Source organism: Nyctereutes procyonoides, unplaced genomic scaffold, assembly GCF_905146905.1.
Source record: "Nyctereutes procyonoides isolate TBG_1078 unplaced genomic scaffold, NYPRO_anot_genome, whole genome shotgun sequence".
NCBI classification, from domain to species: Eukaryota; Metazoa; Chordata; class Mammalia; order Carnivora; family Canidae; genus Nyctereutes; species Nyctereutes procyonoides.
The window spans coordinates 18048363-18074574 of NW_026575052.1; the positions used below are offsets into that span (position 1 = coordinate 18048363).

Here is a 26212-nt window from a genome sequence, read left to right on the forward strand (position 1 = left end):
GGCTGATTATGAATTTCCTTCCACAAACTTGTATGGTACAATTTTTAAGATCTGCTTATTTCTCATCTGTATTTTAATAAAAATATAAAAATGTTATAGGTTTAATTTGGATTCAATAAAATATAATCATTAGTAAATAGGAAATCAAGAGATCTAAAATTAAAATTTGTTAAGTGTCTACTGTGTGCTTGGCACTTTACACACATTATTTCATTCAATCTTCACTAACATTATATGAAGCACTCTTATTCCTGTTTTGCATATGAGGAAAGTAAAATTTAAAACCTGACTATTGCTTGATGGATGTCACTCAGTTGGCCAATTTGGCCTGTCCTCAAATCCTATCCTCTATTATGTAGCCTGAAATTCAACTTTAAGATTTGGAGTGGTCTAATTCTTCATTAATTAATATTTCATATAATCTGTATCAGGCTAAAAGTAAAATAAAATCATGACATCAATTTTGGAATCTTCAACTTGCAATTAAAAAATACATATATTGGGATGCCTGGGTGGCTCAGCAGGTTTGGCGCCTGCCTTCAGACCGGGGTGTGATCCTGGAGACCCGGGATTGAGTCCCATATCAGGCTCCCTGCATGGAGCCTGCTTCTCCCTCTGCCTGTGTCTCTGCCTCTCTTCTCTCTCTCATGAATAAATAAATAAAATCTTAAAAAAAATAAAATAAATAAAAAATATAAAAAATACATATATTGGGAAAGACTCCTTAATCTTGGTCAAGTTGGCAATAAGTTTAGTGTGTGTTGTTCTTACTTTTTTTATATAAGCCTGAAGGCAAGGAGGAAAAAATTAGTTTTTTAAAAAGGGGTTTCTTCAGTAAACCATCATGCTGACAAATTAAATGACAGTAACCTCTCTCAACAGCTGACAGCCTAGCAGGGGCCCTGTTAACATTCGCATTAGGGCAGACTGATTGGTTTAATTGGCAGTCATGCCTAAAAACCTGCAGTGGAATTGATGCTGAATGAATCATTTCCTTCAGCAATATTCAGCAGTTTGAATGCAGCAATGCAACCAAAGGCTCTTAAAGTTGTTCTATTTATTGTTGAAACCAACCGACCAAGTGATTACTTTCATTTTATTTTCTAAAATTGTGTGCTTTTACTGAAAGCCATCATTTAAAAATGCTTCAAAGAAGAGATTTCTTACCACATTTTCCCATATCTCAAACTGGAAGGTACTAGAGGCAGACAATGTCGTGAGGAATAAATCTAGAAGGAAAATAAGAGAATTGTAAGTTTTGTTACTAATGTGTACATTTAAAACAAGAAATGCATTATGTAAGAATAGTTATTAACAGAGTTGTAACTTAAACATAATTTAAATATTTTCAGAAGCTTGATCCCAACCAAGAAAAGAAAACAGATCATGTACTAGTACAATTAATAAAAACGTATTTAAAGGGAGCATCTGGTATAAGTCCTTCAAGAGCATTCTTTATTTTTAAGAACAGTTATGTGTACTAACTAACCTTTTTATCTTACACATTTTTATGTTAAGGCAGACTATCACAAAATATCTGAATCAGAATCACATTGTGCTTTTTCACTTAAAAGCTACGCTTCATTATATATCATAGTTGGGTTTAAGAATTATTTTAAATCATGTAATTATAGCATCCAAAGTCTTTAGTACTCATGTTAAGTGAAGAATAAATTGTATTTTAAAATTTGTTGTTGTTTTTTAAAGATTTTATTTATTTATTCATGAGAGACACACACACACACACAGAGAGAGAGAGAGAGAGAGAGAGAGAGAGGCACAGACACAGGAAGACGGAGAAGCAGGCTTCATGCAGGGAGCCCAACGTGGGACTTGATCTCGGGTCTCCAGGATCACACCCCGGGTCGAGGGTGGCGCTAAACCGCTTAACCGCCTGGGATGCCCTGTATTTCAAATTTTGAATAGAACAATTGTCTTCATATAGTCCCAACTAAACAAAGTCTGTTTTACTGAAAAGTACAAGATTTTTAATAAAATTTGTTGAAAAATAATAGGTTGACAGTCAAATCTAACATCCTATTAATGCAAAGGCCAGGTGAACTGCAAATCTATTCTAGTAGCAGTATTTATTATGTTTGCATAATGGCAATTTTACTTAGTGAATATATAAAATTTCAAAATGAGTTGACTCATAAGAATATTAAAATAACATTATTCTTTTGTGCTTTAAAAATGGGACTTACTCAGAGTGATATGCAGACCATCTCTATTTTAAAGAAAAGACTTTTTTTTTGCCCCATGAAATATGTTTAGGAAAACTATCCTTCACATTTTAATGTGTTTTCTGTAGAGCTTTCATATGAGGTTAATGACGCTGATTTATGTAATAATTATAATAACAATAATTTTCATGGAATCTCCAGAAAGCTAAGCAATTTCTTCACTGTTATAATTAATAATACTCAGACTCCTGATTCCAAGCAAGTGGAACTATTCTTTCTGTCAATGTATCAAATATCTCTGCATTTATTTTTACCACACTAAGGATGCTTTGCCTGTGGATATACAAATGTAGTCTTTTATGAAGGTAATTTCTTTACTTGGTCAAAATGCACTCCCAATGAAGTGTTTACTTCCATACTCATCTAGGATAACTCCCTAACAATACCTGAGATTTGTGAGATGATGTATCTACAGCCAACATCCTCTCCTTCTAACATTGCCAGCAGCATGATGAAAAAACATAAGTGCATATTTCATCTCATTCCTTCCCTTCCAGGATCTCTTTTTCCCGTGTGAAGGAGGTATACTTACCTAAGTTTCCATGCTCATTTCCTGCTACTTTCTCATAAGAAACTAACTCTCTGGAGTATCCTTTTATGTCACAGCCATCTGGTGTCCTCACTGTTCCTGAGGCCCTTCCTCTCCCTACGCATAGCTTTCCCTCCATTGCTATTTGACTATTATATCTCAATGGGTATGGTTATTACAAAATTCCATTATATTCCAGTTTCACATGTCTTGCCTGAGCTGCTTCTTTTTCTATTTTTAAGATTTTATTCAGGAATGCCTGGGTGGCTCAGTGGTTGAGCATCTGCCTTTGGCTCAGGTTGTGATCCTGGGGTCCTGGGATTGAGTTCCGCATGGGCTCTCTGGAGAGAGCCTGCTTCTCCCTCTGCCTATGTCTCTGCCTCTCTCTCTCTCTCTCTCTCTCTGTCTGTGTGTGTCTCATGAATAAATAAATAAAATCTTAAAAAAAAAGTGTCTTGGGAAGAGAAGGGTTTTATGTTAAAGCATTTCATTAAAAATAAGTATGACTGACTACAGTGACTCCTGTCTTAGGAATGCTTAAAAGCTGTTTTTATCTGAAAATGTGGGTAATCAGTGTAAGAACGTGATTAGGGATTAATAGCCACAGAGATTTCTAAGAACCACTTATAGCCATGTCAGTGCAAGTTCTGAGCTATTTGAAAGAAGACAATTACACTATTATTATATAAAACAGGTGAATTTGTTCAAACTGAAAACATTACACTGTTGAAACTCTGGACGTATTTGAGAAGAAATGAGGAGGCATCTTTCCAACAAGGGATCACAGGCTTGTTGCCCTGATAAGCCAATTAGCTTTGTAGGATTGGAAGAGCTATTTTGTTACCACGAATGACCAAGCACGGATAGTGAGAAGAGAGGGGTGGCTGGTTACCAGCAATCTATCACCATTCCTGGAAAAATGACACAAAATGTTTTTTTCTGTTGGTGTTGCTCTAGTCTCAATACATTTGTGTAAAAGGTGATAAATTATGAGTTTTCAGCTCTTCCATTCATAATGAGAAAATTTAACTATAACTAAAATGACTGTTGATTCTATTTTCATAGCTTCATGAGTTGTTTATTAAGATTTTGAAATATAGTAAAGTGAGAAAAGGCATTGGAAGTACCTTGTAAAACATTAAAAATTTTATTTCACTATTCAATTATACAAAAAGGTTAGAGAAAAAAAATAAATGATTCATTATGTGGAGAAATAGAGATAATTAATAATTAACAATTCAAGATGAAATCAAGCCTCTTACTTTCAATGAAATGATAGCTAGAAAAAAAATTAGTCAATAAAGCAACCAAGTTCTCACCCTCCTACATGTGTGTAAAAGTAATTCACACAATCTCATGAAAGGAAATGTACCAATGAAACTGTAACAGATGCTGTGACATGCCACCCAGATCCCCTCTGCATGAAAGACTTATTCCTTCAGCCTCTGGAAATGCTGCTGGCAGACAACCCTATGCAGTTGCCCTTTCTGGAACAGCTTTGGGTGAAAAGCTGCTACCCTGCCAAAAGCTGCATCCCTTTCTGCACTAGCCTACATTCAGTAACTGGTCAGACCAGAGAAATAAAGGCTACATCCCACCACCATCACTCAGGACAACTCTGCAGGGCCACAGCACATTCAGAAGCCCAAGGTCAGATGAGGCTTTTATTGGCACTAAATCATAGCCCAGCTCTGCTTCCTTCCCATTTCCTCCAGCAGTACTGACTATAAGAGCACTCCCTAAAATTAAACGTCTTGCACACTAGTTTTCATTTCAGAGTCTCCTTCCCATGAAATGCCATCTACAACCGTTGATACCAAAAGTGTTCTGAGAAAGCAAATACTAAGTACGATTTTAGAGTTGGATCACCTAAAAAGCTATGCGAATAAGGATTCTTTCAGTGGGGTCAAGCAGTGCACAGATAGCCATACTATCTTTTACTGGGATGGTATTCTGGTAGAAGGCAATGCACTAGTGAGTGTGGTACTTCAGGCTTTTTGGGAAGTGTGGGGAAACACTAACTATAAGGATAGTGAAATTAGATGGCTATTGCCAAGCTTACTTGAGGAAATAATGGAGAGACACAAAGGCTAAGCATGATTGATGAGAAAATAAAAGCTATGCGTGAAAGCCAGAGGGCCTCTTAGGTAGCATCTAAAAAGGTTCTCATTTCCTGTAGTAGGAGGGCAAAAACTAAGACCAGAATTTAATGGTAAGAGTAGAAGATCTCCCAAGAAGGTTAAATTCTTAACCCAAGCCAGTCTGCTATGGTAAGGGTAGGGTCCTAGCTGGGAAAGAATGATACTAGACTCATGAATTAGGATCATCTGGGTGATGAACCTGAAATTCTTTAACCCTCGGATTCACTTGAGCCTGCAAAGCTTGCATAAAGTGATTGAATCTTCACTGTTCAAAGCCGGTAATTGCTCCTGTTTGAATAATGATGTTCTCCCTAAAGGCTAATGTTCTTTCTTGTTTAAAGATGATGAAGACGATTCTGCTCCCACTGGGGAAACTCCCAATTTCTTACAGTTTGTCTCATCCTCTCTCCTGGCCACTAGGCCACAAAGTGGGATTAACCCTGACCAGGAATGTGATGTACACGTAAGGGAAAAAGGAACTATAGCCTGAATTAAGTCCATGACTTAGCTAACATGTAGTGGCAGGAGCCAGGAGAGTATGCATGAGACTATATTCTGAGAGTGCTTGATCAAGGTAGGGGTAAGGAGTGGGGAAAGGAAGATGAGGTGTGGGATGCAGTAGAATAAAAATTTGGGGTTGGCGCAAGATGATTATACTGGATCCTTTCCATCCTAGAGAAGGCAGCAACTTACTTTACAGGAATAGATCACATTCTGGATGATTTTTCCTGTCTTGGAAACTAATTTCTAAAGTGCTAATAAAAACAGTATGATGATAGCTGACATCACGGGCATTCACTTGAAGAAATAATCCTTAACAAAAGATCACATCATGAATTAGTGAAAAATTCAGGATATAAACCCCAAACTCAGTTAAATCCTCTTTCATTAGAATCTTGTATCAAGTAAAATAGTGAAACTATTCAACGCACATGCACTTTCTTCCCCAGAAAATACAGACACATAGTTGAGTAAGTGTATACTAAACATTAAATGGTATTGCTTCAATTATCTCCATTCATAGCTTGAAAGGATTAAGCTACTGCAGTTTTAAATGCTGCCAAGTGCTGCACAGCCTTCCCTTCAAATGAAAAGCCTTGTTAAAGTTGGCATCAAAAGGAAGCCCACTTAGGAGTTTTAAAAACTAAAATTGGAAGTTTGACTATGCAAACTAAACCACGTTAGGAAAAATCCAAACAAAGCTTTATGATTGTGATCAAAGTTTAAAGTTAAATGGTAGTGGGCACCTAACACCCTTTAGATATACTATAGTAGGAAAGAAGAGGTTAAAGATTGTAATTTCCAGCACTGTATCCTTTCAGTGTGAAATCTTCATGTTTTAAATGTTGTGATGGTAATTTTTTTTTAAAGATATTGAGAGACAGAGTGAGTGAGAGAGAGAGTGAGAGAGCGCACAAGCCAAGGGCAGAGGCAGAGGGAGAGGGGGAGGTAGAGGGGAAAGCAGACTCCCCACTGAGCAGGGAACCAGTGCAGGGCTTCATCCCAGAACCCTGGGATCATATGATGAACAGAAGGCAGACAATCGCCTAAGCCACCCAGCTGCCCCTTGATGGAGATTTTAAAATATCATTTAGAGTTCCTGAAGAAATTCTCCCTGAATGATGAAAGTCACTATATTTCCAAGGGAGTAAATATTATGGTTCATTTGGGAAAAAAAAACAGTTAATAAAACATTTTTAGTATTTTCTGGAAGCTTCAGGTATTTCCACAAAGAATGGTTCAAAGCAGGATCACAGTTTGCACTGTTTCAATGCTTGAGCCAGGAGGACATGCCAAGTTCCTGTTTACATCTGTTTGATAGTATCTGGTTGTATTAGGGAAGATAAGCATAAGTGTGTAGAATAAAAATATCTTTCTCCTGCTTCCCTTGTTCATAGAAAAGCACACTGAAGTCCACATGACAGCTGAAATAGTAAAGACAAATGAGCTCTTCTTACTTCCAGCATCAGTTTAACTGAACTGTGGTTCAGAGGTCATCAACTCACATGTTATAAGGCATAAGCCCCCAACGTAAGTAAGTTAATAGGTCCTGGTACAACCAAGATGATCAGACAGTAAAAAGTCACAGAGCACAAAGAGCTGACTACGATCTCAGGATGGATGCGACAGTGGGAAGTAGTGGACTTAGAGGAAGCAACAAGAATCAATCAATGCCCAAAGGTGACACCAACTAATTAGCTCCAGGCAATGACGGTTATGGAAATATGATTTTTTAAATATGAGAAATTTTATTTTAAAAACATTGAAATCTAATTCAAAATATGTTAAGCAGTAAGGGCAAGAAACCAAAAACATTTCTGCAGGCTCCAGGTTTGATTGGAACCTTTGATACATTACTGCTTTGCTTACATATCTTTGGGCATAGAAGCAGCCCTACCTCCTATATTCCTATGTCAAATATTACTGCCAAATCATATTCTGTACAGATGCACTACATTTAATAAGATGATATGAGGAACCTGTTTAAATGGATCTCCACTCACAAAACAATGTTTAAAGAAGAAGTATAAGTTTCTAGGAATCATTTTTCAATTTCATTTTTAAAAATATTTTATTTATTTGGGAGAGAGAGAGAGCATGTGTGTACATGAGAGAGCACAAGCGGGGGGGGGGGGAGTAGAGGGAGAAGGATAAGCAGACTCCATGCTGAGTGTGGAGCTCAACACAGAGCTTGATCCCATGACTCTGAGATCATGACGTGAGCTGAAATCAAGAATCAGACGCTCAAAAAACTGGGTCACCCAGGTGCCCCTCAATTTCATTTTTTAAGTTCATAACCTTCTATCTAGAATTCACTTCCCTTTCTTTTTCCTATCCTGAAGTACTGGGCCCCAAATGAAGATTCACCACTATACTTAGCAGAGAACTCTAACTACCTCCAACTTAAGTAAATGTGCACAAGATGCAGAGAGACTTAGACACCATACTCCGGAACACAGGCACACATTACAAGCCCTCAACCCTGGGCAAACGATGAGCAGCCCCTCCTTCTTCCCTCATTAGTCAAATCATTTTTAGAAGCTCTTTTGTTGTAAGAAAATAAAAAGACTGGATTTATTTCTTTCAGATTGTGTAGGAACATGAGAATATCAGGTGAAAACAAGACACTCTAATAGGCTGCTGGCAGCACATGATGAGGGGGCCCAATAAGCACCCTAAAATAAAATGATTAAGGGGGTTTTAATTTCCATTTGATGAGGATTATTGACAAATGAAGAGTAGATATATATTATCTATATTTTTACTATAGGAAATTTATTTTTCAGAACTTGAATGTTGAATTTTTTAAGAGAATTGTAATCAAGATAGTTATAAGTTAATGATCTTCAAAGTCTTAGCAATATTTTTAATTCTAGTGTTTTATGTATCTATCTTTTAATTGAAGTCACATATTTCCTCTACTCAGAGGTCAGAGTATTAAGGAACCAGGAGGATTTTTCAGTTTTAATGTTCTTAATCTTGTGATGTTTCTATTATGATTATGATTCAAAATTCCAATATGAGAAGACGCTTCATCTTCTAGAAGAGTCCTCTGTGTTCTGAAGGTAAAGAGTTCATTAGAGATAATACTTAATGATGGAAAGAACTGGAGAACTTGGCATTAATTACCACTAAGATTTTCATATTTTCCATCAACTCTCAGTAAAGTAAATTTACTTGAATGAAGGTTTTATAAGACAAATTTTAGAACTGCATTTGGCCTGCTGTTTTTTCTCAGGGCAGTGAAGTCAGTCTGTATCCATTTGGCTTATCTAATAAGGCTACCTACTTCCATTAGTTCCTTTCATTCCAAAATTATGATCCTTTAATATCATGTTCACTTATGTCTTATTTACAAATTTATAAAAACAGCATATTGCCAACTGTTCAACAGCTGCCTACACAGCACTAACGTGGCATCTTGGATTTGAGTACTTCTTGCCTCTGGATAAAAAGACTGTGGAAACAGGTGTTGGCGAGGATTCAGAGAAAGGGGAACCCTCTTATACCTGGTGGGAATGCAAGCTGATGCAACCACTCTGAAAACAGTATGGAAGGTTCTCAGAAAGTTAAAAATAGAACTACCCTACCATCCAGCAATTGCACTACTAGGTATTTACTCAAAGGATACAAAAATACTGATTCGAAGGGGCACATGCACCCTGATATTTATAGCAGTATTATCAACAATAGCCAAAATATGGAGAGAGCTTAGATGTCCATTGTCTAATGAATGGATAATGAAATTATGGTGTACACACACACACACACACACACACGGGAATATTATTCATCCATAAAAAAGAATGAAATCTTGCCATTTGCAATGATGTGGATGGAGCTAGAATATATTGTGCTAAGCAAAATAAGTCAGTCAGAAAAATACCATATAATTTCACTCATCTGTGGAATTTAAGAAACAAAACAGATGAACATAGGAGGAAAAAAAAAGAGGCAAACCAGGAAACAGACTCTTAACTATAGAGAATAAATTGAGGATTACTGGAGGACGGTGGGTGGGGAATGGCCTAGATGGGTGATGGGGATTAATGAGGGCACTTGTGATGAGCACTGGGTGTTGTATGTAAGTAATGAATCACTAAATAAATTCTGCTCCTGAAACCAATATTACGCTGTACGTTAACTAAGTGGAATTTAAATAAAAACTTAAAAAAATCCCAACCTTATATGTAGATTTATATGTAAAAGCATAAATAAAGATTGTGTGTCACTCTATACTGATGTTAAAGGACTGTTAAGGGCCTCAACTGTATCTTTTACTCATTTCTGTCTCCTGAGTTGTTTAATTTTTAACACAAGTCTTAATTTTCATTACATGATGGCTCCTACTCAGGGGGTTTGCAAGAAACCTCAATTTTGCTCACAAAAATAGTGGCTAGACATTTAAAGTCGAATTCAACCTGAAAGTAATTTATTTCTCAAGTGGCATGATTCAATCAAGGTGATGAATGCTCTAAAATTTATGAGCAGAAGCTGTTGGGGTCTCTGACAATGCCTATGTCAGACTGAAATACAAAATGCAATACATATGGTTGGAAAAGTTTAGCAGATTATTCCTCTTGTAAATCCAGGGGCAGGACAGTTTACCATACAAAATGAGTTATTTAAAATGACTTAAACTCATAGTCACTCAAAAGCAAACTTCTAATAGGATAGTATTCTAATAGTACTTCTAATTATATGGTTTCTATGCTTTGCATTTCTGGAACATAATGGAAGGGCAATCTTGAGCAATGCAGTAACAAAATGCTTCAAATGTAAATAAATTCCAGTAAGCTGGAAAAAGTAAAGCACAGCATTCACCTCTCCGGGCTTCATTTCCTTGCCTATAAAATGAAGTGGTTAAACTAAATGGATCTTTAAGATTTCTTTCATATCATATCCACCTATTTGCTCAACATCTTTTGAACACTTCCTATGTTCCTATGTTTTTGGCACTTAATCAGGTATTAGAGAAACACAAATGAGGCATGCTCCTTAGATTTGAGGAATTTTGTGAGCGAGACAGATGTGGAGATGGACAAATACCATGTGGCACAAAGGTCTGCTAGAATTATGAATGTGTGCAATGGGAACTGAGTTGACAGAGATACTCACTGCTTAGATGAATTTGGGGAGGGCTTCACCAAGGTGACGTTTGTGCGGTCAGCAATGTAATGGGTAATTACTTTCAGAAGTTATTATACTCTTACCAGGGACTTGCTAATACTACCAATACATGTTAGTTTGTAGCATATAAAACTCCACATATACAGAGTAAGTTAAAGCCAAACAATCAAATCATTAGGAAACTTCAAGTTAAAGAAACTCACTCAAAAAAATGAGACACATTCATGGCTTCTCCCTTATTCAGAAACAAGTATTAGGTAAAGCTTATCTTACTAATGTAATATATACACCAAGTACACTTGACAATTATAAAAACTGCTCATATACCCATTCCTGCTATACAAAATCTGAAGTTAATGATAATTCTGTAGAAGGAAATAATTTCCTCTATAAGGAATTGATTAAAATAATCCCCAAATATCACATGTGACATTATAAATGTATTTCTCATGAAGCAAAACAAGTCCAGTATGATTAAACATAAAAGTTAAATGTATATTAGATGCATTTAGATGCATTAAAGCTTTCAAGTAGTTACATGAAATAATTTAAAAAACCTAATGTTAACTCCAAAAATCCAGCTTTAATGATATGGAAAGTGGACAGCTGTAATGCAAATAGTAAACCTTATAGTGTCTATTAAACCTCTAATTAACCTTCTTTTAAATCTGTCTTCTCTGCCTGTTATAATAGCAAAATGTTATTTATAGGTCATGTTAAGAGTGCTCACATCAATGAGAAGAGATTTAACCTTTCTTTTTTAATGTCAAAGGGCCTTGTATGAGAATCAGAACTTCATCATTTAAAATTGAAAACCTAATTAAAACACTGTGTCAAAAATAAGAAAAGGAAAGGCTTGTTAAGCCAGATGCAGAAGTTCTAATGATGCTTTGTAAATCTGTCATATTTACTTACAGAATAATTTCTAACATGCCAGAATAAGCCCATATAGCATCCATTATAAATCTTCATCCTGGGACGCCTGGGTGGCTCAGTAGTTGAGTGTCTGCCTTTGGCTCAGGGCATAATCCTGGAGTCTCAGGATCAGGTCCCACATCGGGCTTCCTGCATGGAGCCTGCTTCTCTCTCTCTGTCTATGTCTCTGCCTCTCTTTGTGTGTGTCTCTCATGAATAAATAAATAAATCTTTAAAAACACCCCAAAAACTTCAGCCTAAAAAGCTCCACCAGAAAAAGTGAACAACTAAATTCAAGCCCGTAGGCTCAAAGAAGAATCATAATTTGGCATTAGGATGGACTCCTCTTAGGTTGGTAAATACCTACTAAATGTGAATGTTCCATTTCTGGATGGCAGCATGAGAAGCTCGTGCCACAGACCTGCTCCCTAGCAAAACAAGCATAACTGCGAAAAATCATTTAAGAAAACCCATTTTAAGTCTCTAGACATTGTTGTAAAAGCCTATAGCAGATGGAGAAACATCTCTTCAAAACAAAACAAAACAAAACTCAGTATTCCTTTCAAAAAAAACCCTCAGTATTCTTACTGAGTGAGAATCTGTGGCATATGAACCACAACCAGCTCTCTTCCTTTCCCTCCTAGCTCAGTGTGAAAGAATCTCTGCCCTAGGCAGGTACAGCCAAAACAGAGGGTTCCCTTCTCCCCAGCTACCAATCAAACTATTTTTTGATACCAATCTATTCTTCTAGGGTAACTAAGGATTATGGCATGTTCTTAGGAGGGGCAGGTGCCAGGATTTTACATCTCTCACAGCAATGTGTGAGAGTAGCTGAGATATCAGGGAAATCTCTTCTTCAACTCAGTCCCCATTATAGGATGGAGGATCTTCCTTAGGCATGGCATATTTAAAATAGTGGTGTTCTGATCATCTGCATCCCAGCTCATTTGTAGGCTGTTGGTTCTGTGTTAGAGAGGTAAGCCAAGAAGATCAGAAGTTACCACTCTCAATCTGTGCTCTCCTAAAGCGGGTGTGTCACTCAAAGAAGTATATCACTGTCCTGGCTCCCAGATTTAGAGCTATGGCTCAAGAATTTTACCCAAGAGGAGAGGCAGGCTGTACACAGACTCGACTCTTGTCAAAAGAACTGACTCTATTTGAAACAGAAAGTTGGGAAGCTCAAGCTTAAGGGCAAACTCAAAACCAATGAAAACAAGCAATTAGAGGAGGCTGTCAGCCTCATGAAAGAAACTTCCTAAACCACACACTGGATAGCTTAGCAGAGAGAACTAAGGAAAGAAGAAATATGAACCCGCCTGAGTTCCTAAACGCTAACCTAAAACACTGACCTAAAAAACTAACCTGCAAAGGAGTCCAAATTTATTTATATCAGACTATGGAGCAATTTATGCCCAAGGTATTGTTGAAAATAATAAGAGTGATCAACTGTAGTCTAACAGTTGAGTGTGATCAGCAAAAGAGACAAAGAAAGCCCTACGAAAACTACTGTCATACCAAGGTGACTGTGCACACATCCAAAGCTATAGCCTTTGAGGAACATCAGTTGACCAGCAGATGAAAGAGAAACAAAACAATATATATAGAGAAACAGAGCTATAAAAGTAGTGGAACTGTCATTTTAGGAAAACTGGAGCTTAGGTAATCAGGAAGTAATACGTAAGTTCACCTAGTCCCCAGAGTTTCCTGGATCTCTAACAACAGCCAAGGACACATCCGCCTAACGTATTTACTCCTTTTCTTTTCTTTCTAAGATTCTATTTATTTATTCATGAGACAGAGAGAGAGAGAGAGAGAGAGAGAGAGAGAGAGAGAGAGAGAGAGAGGCAGAGACACAGGCAGAGGGAGAAGCAGGCTCCATGCAGGGAGACCAACGTGGGACTTGATCCCGGGACTCCAGGATCATGCCCTGAGCTGAAGGCAGATGCTTAACCACTGAGCTACCCAGGCATCCCTGTATCTGCTCCTTTTCTGACTACGTCATACTTCAGGTTGAGCCTTTTATTCTTCTAGCAAATTAGATAATCAGTAGTATAATGATATGTAGCACACACAATACACTATCCAAAGGGCTGTGCTCATGTTGAAATGTTCTGAGAGTTCAAGAGAAGGTCCTTGGTAGATTGGAGAGATCCTGCAAGAATAAGTGGTACAGAGGAAACAGGCAAGTTTTATTTATTATAATGCACACAGGAATGATCTTTTCAAGTTTATTCACAGTTAAGAGTGACTATAGATGAGAAGATTCTGGGAAGATGGTGGAGTAGAAAGCTCCAAGAATCTTTCTTCCCACCAAGATAACAACTGCATTGGCAGAATCTGTCTCGTACTTATTTTGGAATTCTGTAGCCTATCAAAGCTTGCAATTTCCAGGGAAATGCATGGATGGTAAACTACAGTTAATTTTGGTCTATTTCAGCTCCTAGCCCAGTATCAGCCACCTACCCGTCATGCCCAGCTTCATGGTAGGCAGTGTGTACCTGTTACTGAAGCAATATCAACACAGTGTGCAGAAGCAAGGGTGGGCAAAGAAGACTTTGCCCTCCAAATACTGAGGATCTGTCCTCTGATCATTGACTGCTGTGTCTGATTGGCAGAGGTGCAGGCAAAGAGGAGGATGGCCATTGTTGTTGCACCCCCTGCTCCCTTACCTCCAGCTGATGTGACTTCCAAGGGATTTAAAGGGCGTCCTCTAACTGCCATTTTTCTCTTTTTCTCAATTTACGAATTAGACATTAAAGACTAGGATATTAAAGAGCAACTGAATATATGTGAAAAATTAGAAAGTGACCACACATGCTCAGGGAAAGGCACCATCCCACAAAAGACCTAAGAAGATCTTAAGTTTAAACCTCAGGTTGATTTTTGGCACTGAGAGAGCCTACAATAATAATAATAATAAAATAAACAACAAAACCTAGTAAGCTATGGGGAAGGGAGAGATCTGATTTCCAAATTAAAACATTAGATTCAAATGTTCAGTGTTCAATAAGAAATCACAATGCATACAATGAAAAAATGAAGTGCAGCCCATTCAAAGAAAATAAAATCAACAGAAACTGTCCCTGAAAAAAAACCTGGTGGTAGATCTAGTACATAAGAACTTTAAAACAATCATCTTAAAGATGATCAAAGAACTATATAGGAAGTTGTGCATAAAGTCAATAAAACAATGTTTGAACAAAATGGATATTATCAACAAAGAGAAAACCTAGAAAGAAAACACAATGAAATTTTAGAGCTAAAAAGTGCAGTAATGAATGAAACATCTACCAGAGGAAATTAAAGGCAGATTTGAGCAGGCAGAAGGGGGGGGGTGGGGGAAGCAGTGAACTTAGAAGGACACTGGAAATTACTGAGTGAGGAACAGAGAGATAAAAGGTTGAAGAAAAAGGCACAGTCCCTAAGGGGCCTGTGGGACACAGTGGAAATCTCAAAAGGAGAGGGAAGAGAGGGATAGAGGCAAAATCTGAAGAACTAATGGCTGAAAACTCCCTTAATTAAACAAGATACATGGATGTAAACATCCAAGAAGTTCAACAAACTCCAAAAAAAGATGACTTCAAAAAGAGCCACAACAAAACACTGTAATCAAAACTTTCAAGACAGAGTCAAAGAGTGAATCTTGAAAGCAATTAATCACATACAAAGGATCATAAATAAAATTAAGAGCTTTTAATCAGAAACACTGGAGTCCCAGAAGGCAGTGCACAAATTCAAAATGCTAGAAGAAAAAAAAAACCTGTCAATCAAGAATCCTATATCCAGCAAAATTGTCCTTCAATGATCAGGTAGGAGTTAAGACATTCAGATAAACAGAAGCTGAGGAGATTCACGACCACTACACCTGCTCTGAAAAACTGCTCAATAGAGTCCTGGGGGGCAGGGGGGTGGTGGGGATGGAAGGACACTAGAAAGTGACCTGAAGTTATATACTGAAATAAAGATATTAGTAAAATAAATACACAAGTAATTATATACGAGTGTTTAATTTTTTAACATTTTAAAATTATTTTTTATAGGCTAATGTTTTTTTATTTTTATTTTATTTTTTAAATATTTTATTTATTTATTCATGAGTGACAGAGACAGAGAGAGAGAGAGAGAGAGGCAGAGACAAAGGCAGAGGGAGAAGCAGGCTCCATGAAGGGAGCCTGATGTGGGACTCGACCCCAGGTCTTCAGGATGAGGCCCTGGGCGGAAGGTGTTGCTAAACCGTTGAGTCACCTGGGCTGCCCTAGGCTTATTTTTTTATTTTATTTTATTTTATTTTATTTTATTTTATTTTATTTTATTTTATATTTTATTTTATTCATTTTATTTAATATTTTATTTTTTTATTCTATTTTATTTTATTTTATTTTTTATTTATTTTTTTAGGTTAATGTTTTAAACAATGGTTTCTAACTCCACTTTTTTGTCTTCTACATGATATAAAAGAATACATTGTTAAAAAATCAACTAAGAGCTAGTATCATCATAACTTTGGTTTATATCAATAAATTTTGTTTTCTCTATAATTTTAGAGACTAACACATTTACAAGAATTATTCATTTATTTTTTTGGTCACGTAATAAATAACAATGCAATTTTGTGACATCAACAACATAAAGGCATGAGAAGAGAGCAGTAAAGGAGCAGGGTTTTCTATGTTTTTGAAGTTAAACTGATATAAATTCAAATTAGAGGATTATAATTTAGGATGTTAAATGTAATCATTTTGGTAACCACAACAAAACAGATACAAACTATATACAAAAAGAAATGAATTTAAATATTCCATAACAGAATAAAAACTGAACACAAAAGATAGTAATTTAGGATATGAGAGGCAAAAAACACCGTAACTCATGTAGAAAACAAATAGAAAAATGATGGAAGTAACAAGCTCCTTTTTATCAGCAATTACTTTAAATGTCAATATATTAAACTCTCCAATAAAAAAGGTAGAGATTCATAGAACGAATAAAAACACATGCACATCTATATATTGTACAAGAGACTCACTTTAGCTCTAACGTCACAAAAGGACTAAAAGTAAAAGGACAGAAAAACATATTCAACACAAATAATCAAAACTGAGCAGGGGTGGTTATATTAATATTAGACAAAATGGACTTAAATCAAAAAAGGTTTGAAAAGATAAAAATGGACATTATCTATCATTAAAATGTGCAATACAGCACAAAGATACAGCAGTAACATTTACACATCTCATTTACATGGACCAGTAAAATGTGAAATGAAGTATGAAGTATACCATATTTCAAAACACTAAGTAAAAACTGACAGAACTGAAGAGAGAAATAGATAGTTCTAGCAGAGTATTTGGAGACTTCAATAACATATTCCTGGATTGGAAAATAATAATGAGAATAATGTTAACAACAACAAAATAATAGACATATTGGACTTTGTAAAAATTTTAAAAACATTTTTGCTTCTGACAGTATCAACAGAGTATAAAGGCATCCCACAGAATGGGAGAAAATGTTTGCAAATCAGGTATTGGTGAGGGAGAATATCTCAAACATATAAAAAAAACTCTTAAAACTCAATAATAGCAACAAGAAAAACAACCTGATTAAACCAGGGCAAAGGAATTGAAGGGATGTTTCTCCAAAGAAAATATGCAAATCACCAATAAGTACATAAAAAGATGCTTAACATCAATAAACATTAGGGAAATACAAATCAAAACTACAGTGAGATATCTTTACACCCATTAGATGGCTACCATGGGGAAAAACAGAAAATAACAAATGTCAGCAAGCATGTGGAGAAACTGGAACCCTTGTGCACTACTGGTGGGAATGTAAAATGGTAAAGCTGCTGTGATGGTAGTTCCTCAAAAAATTAAAAATAGAATTACCACAGAATCCAGCAATTCCACTTCTAGGTATATACCTAAAAGAATTAAAAACAAGATCTCCAAGAGATGTTTGTACACTCATGTTCATAAATAGCATTTTTCATTATAACTAAAACACTGAAGCAACCCAAGCATCATCTATCAACAGATAAATGTGTTATAGACAGACAATGGAATAGCCAACCTGAAAAAGAAAGGAATTTCTTTGATAATATGAATGAAAAGTACAATTAAACTTAAATGGTAAATTTTAGTTATATGTATAAATAAAAACAAAGATTTAAAAACTCTCATAAAAAAGTGACTTCATGTTCCAATAAATATAAAGTTAGTTATTAAATACAAGACCGTGAAAAAAAAAATACAAGACTGTGGAATTATAACAAACTTCATCAAACATTTGGCTATTCTATGTTTGAGGGATTAATAAAACCATAGGCAACCATAATACATTAACAGTTCAGTGTCATTTAATATATACAGCTTTTAATTTAAATCTCTTTAGGTAAACAGAGTTCTCAATTATCAATTAGGATTCATCCTTTGGGATATTAAACATTTTATATAGTTTAGTATAAATGCTGGAAATTAGCATCTATTCTAGTACTAATAGTAGAAATGCTTCTGTGAGCAATAGGAAAGAATTTACTCAGCAGCAGGCTTTAAGAACTCATTATTTTATGTTAGTTCATACACTAAATGTTTTTGTAAAAGAACCCATTATTTCTTTCATCTGCATTATATTTTTAGTGATCACAAAAAATTAACATTGGCTTTAGAGGACAGAAACGTTTAAATGTTAGATCTAACCGAGCTGCTTTACAGATGTATTTTTAAGGAAACAAAGTGTGTGTGTGTTTGGCATACTGATCATTTTTTTTTTTAAAGATTTATTTTAGAGAGAGCGAGTGTGCAAGCTGGGGAAAGGGCAGAGGCAGAGGGAGAAAGGATCATCAAATAGACTCCCCAGAGTGTGGAGCCTGATGGGAGTCTTGATCCCAGAACCCTGAGATCATGACCTGAGGCAAATCAAGAGCCAGCACTTAACCAACTGAGTCACCCAGGGGCCCCATACTGATCATCATTTTAAATTGACTGTAAATACTATATACTTTAAAGTCAGTTGATAGCTTGCAACTCTCAGGAGTCAAAAGTACCTCTATCTCAGCTTGCTCTGCCTTCCTGATAGCTTTGTTTTAAATCTGTCATGACTCATTGACATAGACTAATTCTAAAGTTGATTTCAGAAATAAAAGTTCTATTTCACCTTAGATAAAGGTCATAGGAGGGTGGAAAAATCCCCACATATAACAGTGTCTTTGACAAAGTTGACAGGATGCCATGTCCCAGGCACAATGTGTTTTCCTACAGTTGAAGAGCTAACGTCCTATTGTTTGCCAGAAGCATTACAGTGAAAATTCTTTCAAAAATTAAAAGTCTCTTACTTTGTAAAAAGTCATTCTACATATTTTTAGCTCATTTTACCACACATTTTAGTTACTTTATGTTTCTAAATATAGATACTAAAAGCATTCTCAAATATTCTCAAAAAACCCCAATGGCATGACTGATAACCGAGATCCTTGGTACTAAAAGACTGCAATGGATTCTTTAGCCAGTAAAAATTATAGTTTCTTATTACTCCTGTAATTTCAGCCAGCCTTCCAAAAAACATCAATGCAAAACTGGTTCTTTCGGTTTTGTGGGAAAGGCAGGCATGGTCCATCTAAGTATTTCTTTTCAGATGTTTTGCTTTTGCATGATAATATACAATATGAAGAGCCTATTATGATTATAGATCATTTCGACTAAGATACGTCTTGGTCAAAACATTTTTATATGACTTAATTTCAATGTTAATCTTATAATTTAAAAAGAATTTTTTAAATAATTTTCCTTATTGTACCAATGTAACAGTTTCAAGGTCCAGGACATTTAATGTTACTAGCCTTTAAGTTCATAGTAAACCAACTATCAATGATAGAAATTGACTTAGTTCATGTTGAATATGCCCAGATAATAAATCAAAAAACTTAAGCATCTTAATGTACATTTACCACAGAAGGTATTAAAAAGAGGATGAGCTACCACAATCATTTAAGGCTTTTGGCATAATATGTGAGGCTTGGAGATGACATAAACTGTCACTCAGATTAAAAGACATAGCCTGTGTGCCCAAGTAAACAAACTTGTTTTAAAAGTCCATATTTTAAAAAAATAAAATAAAATAAAAAATAAAAAAAAATAAATAAAAGTCCATATTACCATATAGCCCTATGAAAAGTTAACTAGTTAAGAGTTAAAATGTCAGCACGATTCTGTTAATAACTGACAAAACTGAAAGAAATCTTCAGGTGATTAAGAATCATTGTCTAGGGTACCTGAATACATGGAAAACATGTATAATGGAAGCAAAACGCATAATTTTATTTTCATTACTGTATAGTCTTAAGAGTTGAGTATCTAAGGTTACCAAATACTGCTTTAGAAATTTCTGAAGCTCTATTAATAATAAAAATGCCCAGTTTCATAATTTTGTCAAAAAAGCTGAGTTACATTTATGTAGATAATACAATATTATTGCCTTGTGTCTATCGTCAGCAGTATGCGATCCTGGATATCAGATTAAGAACACATCTATATTCAGAAAGCAAGTCTGAAGAAATATCAAACCATGCAACATAATCTGCTACTAAATGTCATATCAGTATCCTGGTAAAAAACTGCCTAATGTTTTAGATATCTGATGACCCAATTTATGTCTATGCAGTTATCCACAGGATATTTTGTTACTTTAGTCTGCTCGATAGTGGTAGAGAACATTCAACTGCCCTTTTTATTTTCTTAAGAATATGGGTGAGGGGGAGGTCATTTGTCTCTGAAGCCATTCGGAGCAAATAGATTCCTACATGCCAAAATGGAACACGTAGAGCTGTTAGTGGTTGTTGAAATGCACGCATGGCTTTCTCCCCTAGGGGTAGTTGGAGGTAGGGAGGAGGGAGAGGAAGGGAACAGGAGAGACCACCTGATATACATCAGAATGAGAAAAGACTTCAATTTCAAACTACTGTGACAAAGGGAAGAAAAAGCTTAGAAAATATGAGAGAATAAAATGAGGCCTTGACTTGAGAACATTGACTGAGATCAGGAAAACTCCCAACTCAATGATTTTATTAATGTTTTTCTTGGAGGAAGAACTGGGTTTAGCTAGGGTTAGAGTGTCAGAGTGTTGGAGAATGAGAGAAGTTAAAAGTGTTCGCAAGAGACTGTTTTTATTGATGCACCGTGGCCAGGGAGGGTTAGTGAAGGTGGGAGGGGGATGGGTAGACATAAAGCAGTAGGGTCAGTCAGTGGACTGGAGGTTTCAGTAAGGTCCAAGAAATGTCACAGAGAAGGCACTTAAGGCAGACAGCCTAGAAAGACAGGAGGTAGTAGCAGGAGAGTGCAACATCTGATTAGTGATTTTTGAGTGTTTTCTGGAACCTACAAGGTACACAGAATTAACTGAAGCAGCTGAGGTGGGAAGGTTATGATGCCGGGTTGGGGTCATCTCTGTGGACAATGAAATCATCTAAAATGATGGCAGCAGTTAGACAGTCATCTGGGAGGCATTTTATCTCTAGTAAACTGGTAGGTGTTAGTAATGAAAAATGGAAGACAGCTGGTATAGCTGGGTGGCAGAAGCCCCAAAGGAGTAGATATGCAGAAACTTAGGGCAGAAATAATCTGTAAGTGTAATTTGCTTCACAGGGGATACATGGTGATGTCTGGAGACCTTTTTGGTTACTACTGGTATTCAGAGGTTAGAGGCCAAGAATACTGATAAACCTCCTACAATGCACAGGACAGCTCCTCACAACAAAGAATTATTCAGCTCAGTATATCAATGATGCTATGCTTGAGAAACCGTGAGATAGAGCAAAGAGCATAAGCAAAGGCATAGCAACAAGGAAAACTAGGGCATACTCGGTTCTGTACTGCTGAAGTGCAGCATACCAGGCAGCAAATTCTGGAATGAAAGGCGGGAAAGGAGGCTAGGGCCACAAAATGTGCAGGACTAGGAACCAGCATACTCTAACTTAGAGTATAAAGATGAGCTACTGCAGGTCTCTGAGAAAAGAAATTACACAACATCTCTGATTTGGGAAGCTTTACATATGATTGGAACCTTATCAGAACCTGTCTTTTCAGTCTACAAGCACTTAAAAAAAAAAAAAAAAAGTAGGCCCCACGTCCAGTACAGAACTCAATGTGGGGTGTGGTCAGATCAAGACCTGAGCTGAAAACAAAAGACCTGAGCAGAGCTCAAGAGTCTGACACTTAACCCAATGAGTCACCCAGGGGCCTCTGTTTGCAAGCATGCCTTTAATCTTTAACACTTCTCTAAGGTCTCCTCTCCAAGACAGAACAGTAGGCCCTGGAGGAGAGATGTGGTGTCCCACAGGTGATCTGGCACACAGTAGGCTAGCCTGAAGTTCAGACTTTAAGCTACGCTATTTTTAACAGCACTGCTATGTAACCCCTTCAATTACTCAATAGAGAAAACATGATACACCTTTATTTATTTATTCTCTCTTCATTTCCAGTGTTTATTTAGAGGTGGTGAGGAACAAAGAAATGGCAGGAAGCATGATGCAGGAAAAGAAAAAAAGGCCTGAATTAATACAAGAAGTATGGAAATACTTCTTGAAAAATCGACTCAAATTGTACTGCTCGATTTTAGAAATACTCATGAAAGCTAAAACACGGATCACTAGATTTCTTCATTTTAACTCCTCCTCTTCAAGAAGAAAATCTTTAACTCAAGCTTCCAAATTTGTAGCATTTTTTAGCTGTTCTGTAAATTTGTTTTGCTCACTTCAGTTAACATTTTTTCTATAATGATGGGAATTTATAAAAGGCTGAATATAACTGAGGCAATCTGTTTCCAAGAAGAAAATACTACCTTGATACAGGTTGCCTTTTCTATTCCTCTCCCTGAAAATAAGTTAGATACCAAACAAGGTCATCGAGGCAATAATGCCCACAAATAAATCAGATCCTTCCTGACAGGTAAAGAATTTAATCCACGGGCAGGCATTCTTTTCAGAATGATAACCACAACGCCAAAGTGTCACTTATTTCTACTTCAGGGTACCAAATGGAGCCTTAGTGACACTAAAGAGCTAATATGATTTCAATGGTGCTCTTTCCGTACTTGTTCACCAGACAATGTTTTAGTGAACATTAATCAGAGATAGAAGTGCAATTCTTCAAAACACATGTGTGGATCAGACTAGATAAAACCCACAATGGAAAGAACTTTCTATGTCAGGAAGAAGAGAACCGCTCTCCATGTACTTCTAATCAGCTCAGGCAAGTGGGTCCCTCTCTGCACAGATGACATTTTGAGGGCTAGGGCTACTCTGACAGATGGCAGGGAGCATAAGACATGTTACCAAGGTGCAAGTAAATTAATTTGTTTCAAATAATAAATTCAGTGAACATGAAATAAAAGGTAAATGGAATAATACTAGTAAGTGAATTTTAACAGAGAGCCACAATTGACTTTTTGTCCTTAAGAAAAAAACATTTTAAGAGATATTCCTTAGTAGACAGTTTCCAAGAGAAAAAGTTTAGAAACCTCACCTTCTTTCCACCTTTTACTAGATACGATAAAGTTTCCCTTCTGTTTCATGCAGCATACTGTTATAAAGGACATTTTTAATATATTGTAATTACTGCTCACATTTCCCTATAACAAGTAAAGATTTTGTTTTACTTATATTATAATTTAACTTTTTTCTAATATTTTCAGGACTTGGAAGACCACATATAACAGTATGTCTCATGTCTCTCGATATTAATTAAGTAATTTCTGTCAGTGGGGTCATGTAGTTCCCTAGGTATGTGTGCTTTTATCAACAAAAACACGATAGTGATAATCAGATGGCTTTTTAGTTCAATATGTTCATATATCAGAATGCAATGAAAGAACACTTGTTCTTTTACTTGTTATGCCACAGGTACTCTGCTAGATTCTCCATGTGTATTCTCTGATTTTATCCCTTGCCCTGGAACACTAGAACTAATAACATCATCATTTTTACAGATGGGGAGTTTGAAGCTTAGGTGAAATAATGTTCAGCTAGTCAGTGGTGGACTCCCCTTTAGAATCCTGGACTCCAAAGCCTGTATTATTAACCACAATGGTACAATTTCCTTTGCAACTAGCATTCTTTCCTTTGTCACTCAAATAGTATGGCTAGGCACCAGCACTGTCAGGAGCTCAAGCTAAAACTATGAACAGAGCAGACAACTCTCTTTAAGAGAGATGATGACAAACTCCTAGAGGAAAAAGACAAGTAAACAAGCAATTACAACAGTATAGTAGCCATTACACTAGGGATCAGAGAAAGTTTCCCAGAAAGAAAGACAGAACTCAGCTGAGAGCTGAAGGATATGTAAAAGTCAGCCAGTTGAAAGGTAGGGGCACATAAGTTCCATTTGGGAAGAGTACAAAGAGGTGGGGTTTAGAGAAAGGAAGGGCTTTAGATGCTGTGATAAGGAGTGTAAAATTCTTCCCGTTGGCTATGAAGTGCCACTAAGATTTTAATAAGGGTTTGATAAGATCAAATCTCTACTTTAGACTTTAGGATGTCACCTGGACACGAGACTTGAAGAGAAGAACACTAGTGGCTATGAGACCAGTCAGGAGACTGTTAAGTACAGTAAAGTAAGATACAAGGTGGTCTAAACCTGAGTAGTGAAATAGTGGTTTCCAGAGGTTGTTATGAGGCAAAATCATGAAGATTTGGTAACTTCATGAGTGAGAAAGAGAGGAATATGAATGACTCTTATAAATGGCTTGATGGCTGGGGAGATGATGTTGCCACCCAACGAAACAGAAAGCAAACGATAAAGTTTCGTTGTTAAGATAATATGTTCTGTTTTGGCCATGTTGAGTTTAAGATGCCTGTGGATTGCAGGAATGGTAAATTTGTAAGAGAGATCTGGATAGGAGATATAAATTTGAGAGGTGATGGCACAGTTAATGCAACTGATTTAGGCCACGGAAGTGAACAAAGAAATCAATAAAGTGCCCAGGAAGAGTAGTGTAAAAAGGGAAGAGGGGTTGAGGACAAAATCCTGAGATTTACCTCTCTTCACGAGTCAAAGGGACAAAGAGAGAGTTCTAAAAAGAAAGAAAATCAGGTTTCAAAGTGGGCAAAAAAAGTAAGGGTTATCAGGACACAAAAATTGTGTCAGACGCTGCCTAGAGGTTAAATTAGACACGACTCCTACGTTATTGTCATAGGAGTTCTGGGATAAGCACTGGTATGACCAGGGAACTGGTGCCTGAATGAGCTGGAGGTGTTGGCCCGTGGGGATGATTATTAAAACAGACTGTTAAAGATTAAAATCATTTGGGAAAGTGTTTTGTGTATTATTTATGTGGTTAATTACAATAGGATCATTTACAAAAAATCAGTGACCTCAGGAGACACGGTTGAAAGCACAATTTTCCAACTTGTCAAGACAAGTTTCAAAAGCCCCACTGAAGCTTTCTCTCATTCTTGCTCTACTTCTTTCATCCTTTCCCTCTGCAGCCTCCCATGCCCAATATGAGGCAGATCCTTTCTAGTATTCTTTCACATGCCCATGCGAACACCTTGCCCAGGTGTTTCTTTGTGGCTTAGTTGACAATTCACAATGAAACATTTTCTTATATATTTTTTCTCTTCCCCAAGGGGATACAAATAAGAAAAGGCTAGGGACTGCTAGTTCTGTTCGAGGGTACATGATAGTTGCTCAATAAACATTTGCTAATCGAATGACCAGAGGAGTAGAATCATTTTGGTAGTAGAATCTGAAACTAATTGAATCATTATACAGTGTTTCCAACCAAGGGCCACTACCTTTTTATTGGGTCACGAAATCAATTTCATCAACATTTTAATATAAAGTGTACCAGACACTGAGTAAGCCTTGTTATGTAAAAATGTTAATGTTTATATAGGTATAGACCTATAAATATGCATAGTATAACTATGTATGTATAGGTTATGATGCAAAATATTTTATTTCTCTCAGTCAGAAATGCTCTAAAGACACTTCATCAAGCTATGCGATACCATCTCTGTTTTATCAAATGAGAATACAGTCTCAAAAAACTAAAAAGAGTTGATCAAAACCCAAACATGAGGGGAAGAACTCAAAGACCAACCTTGTTGGGTGTCACAGTCACAGTTTCCTACAGAACCTTTACTCTGGCCCTCAGAGCCAGTATGCATGGTGTTAAAAAATGTTCATTTAATCTTCTGTGAGTATAAGTATCTGGAATATATTTCTATTTGGTACCAAATGGCCAAGTGACTTCAACTATGTTGTCTAATCTTAACAGTTTATAATTTATAGGCTAAATTTACTGGTAAGTGATTTTATTTACTTATTTATTTAAGATATTTTATTTATTCATTCATGAGAGACACAGAGAGTGAGAGAGGCAGAGAGAGACAGGCAGAGGGAGAAGCAGGCTCCATGCAGGGAGCCCAAGGTGGGACTCGATCCCGGGTCTCCAGGATCACACCCTGAGCCAAAGGCAGGTGCTAAACTGCTGAGCCACCCTGGCTGCCTCTGGTAAGTGATTTAAATGAACAAATTGCTCATAGATATAAAGAGATTATGTTTTTAATTTTAGAACCACAAAATATGAGGGTCAAATACATTTGTATAGAATCAAAGAAAACATATCTCACATACTGAAATACAGCTGTATTTAATGGAGGGGAAAAATCATACTCCATGCAATAAATACCAAAAACCATTTGAATCAAAGAAAAAATTTCTATGTTGCTATTTCTATACAATAAATAACACACT

General features: G+C 36.4%; 1 protein-coding gene across 1 annotated transcript in view; it reads right to left on the minus strand.

Moving 5' to 3' along the window:
- The window catches only part of ITFG1 (integrin alpha FG-GAP repeat containing 1), a 286036-nt gene that overhangs the window by 201308 nt on the left and 58516 nt on the right, over positions 1-26212 (minus strand). Inside the window, exon 7 of the mRNA XM_055332316.1 lies at positions 1168-1229. Coding sequence (XP_055188291.1) covers positions 1168-1229 — 62 coding nt within the window. The remainder of the gene's footprint in view (positions 1-1167; positions 1230-26212) is intronic.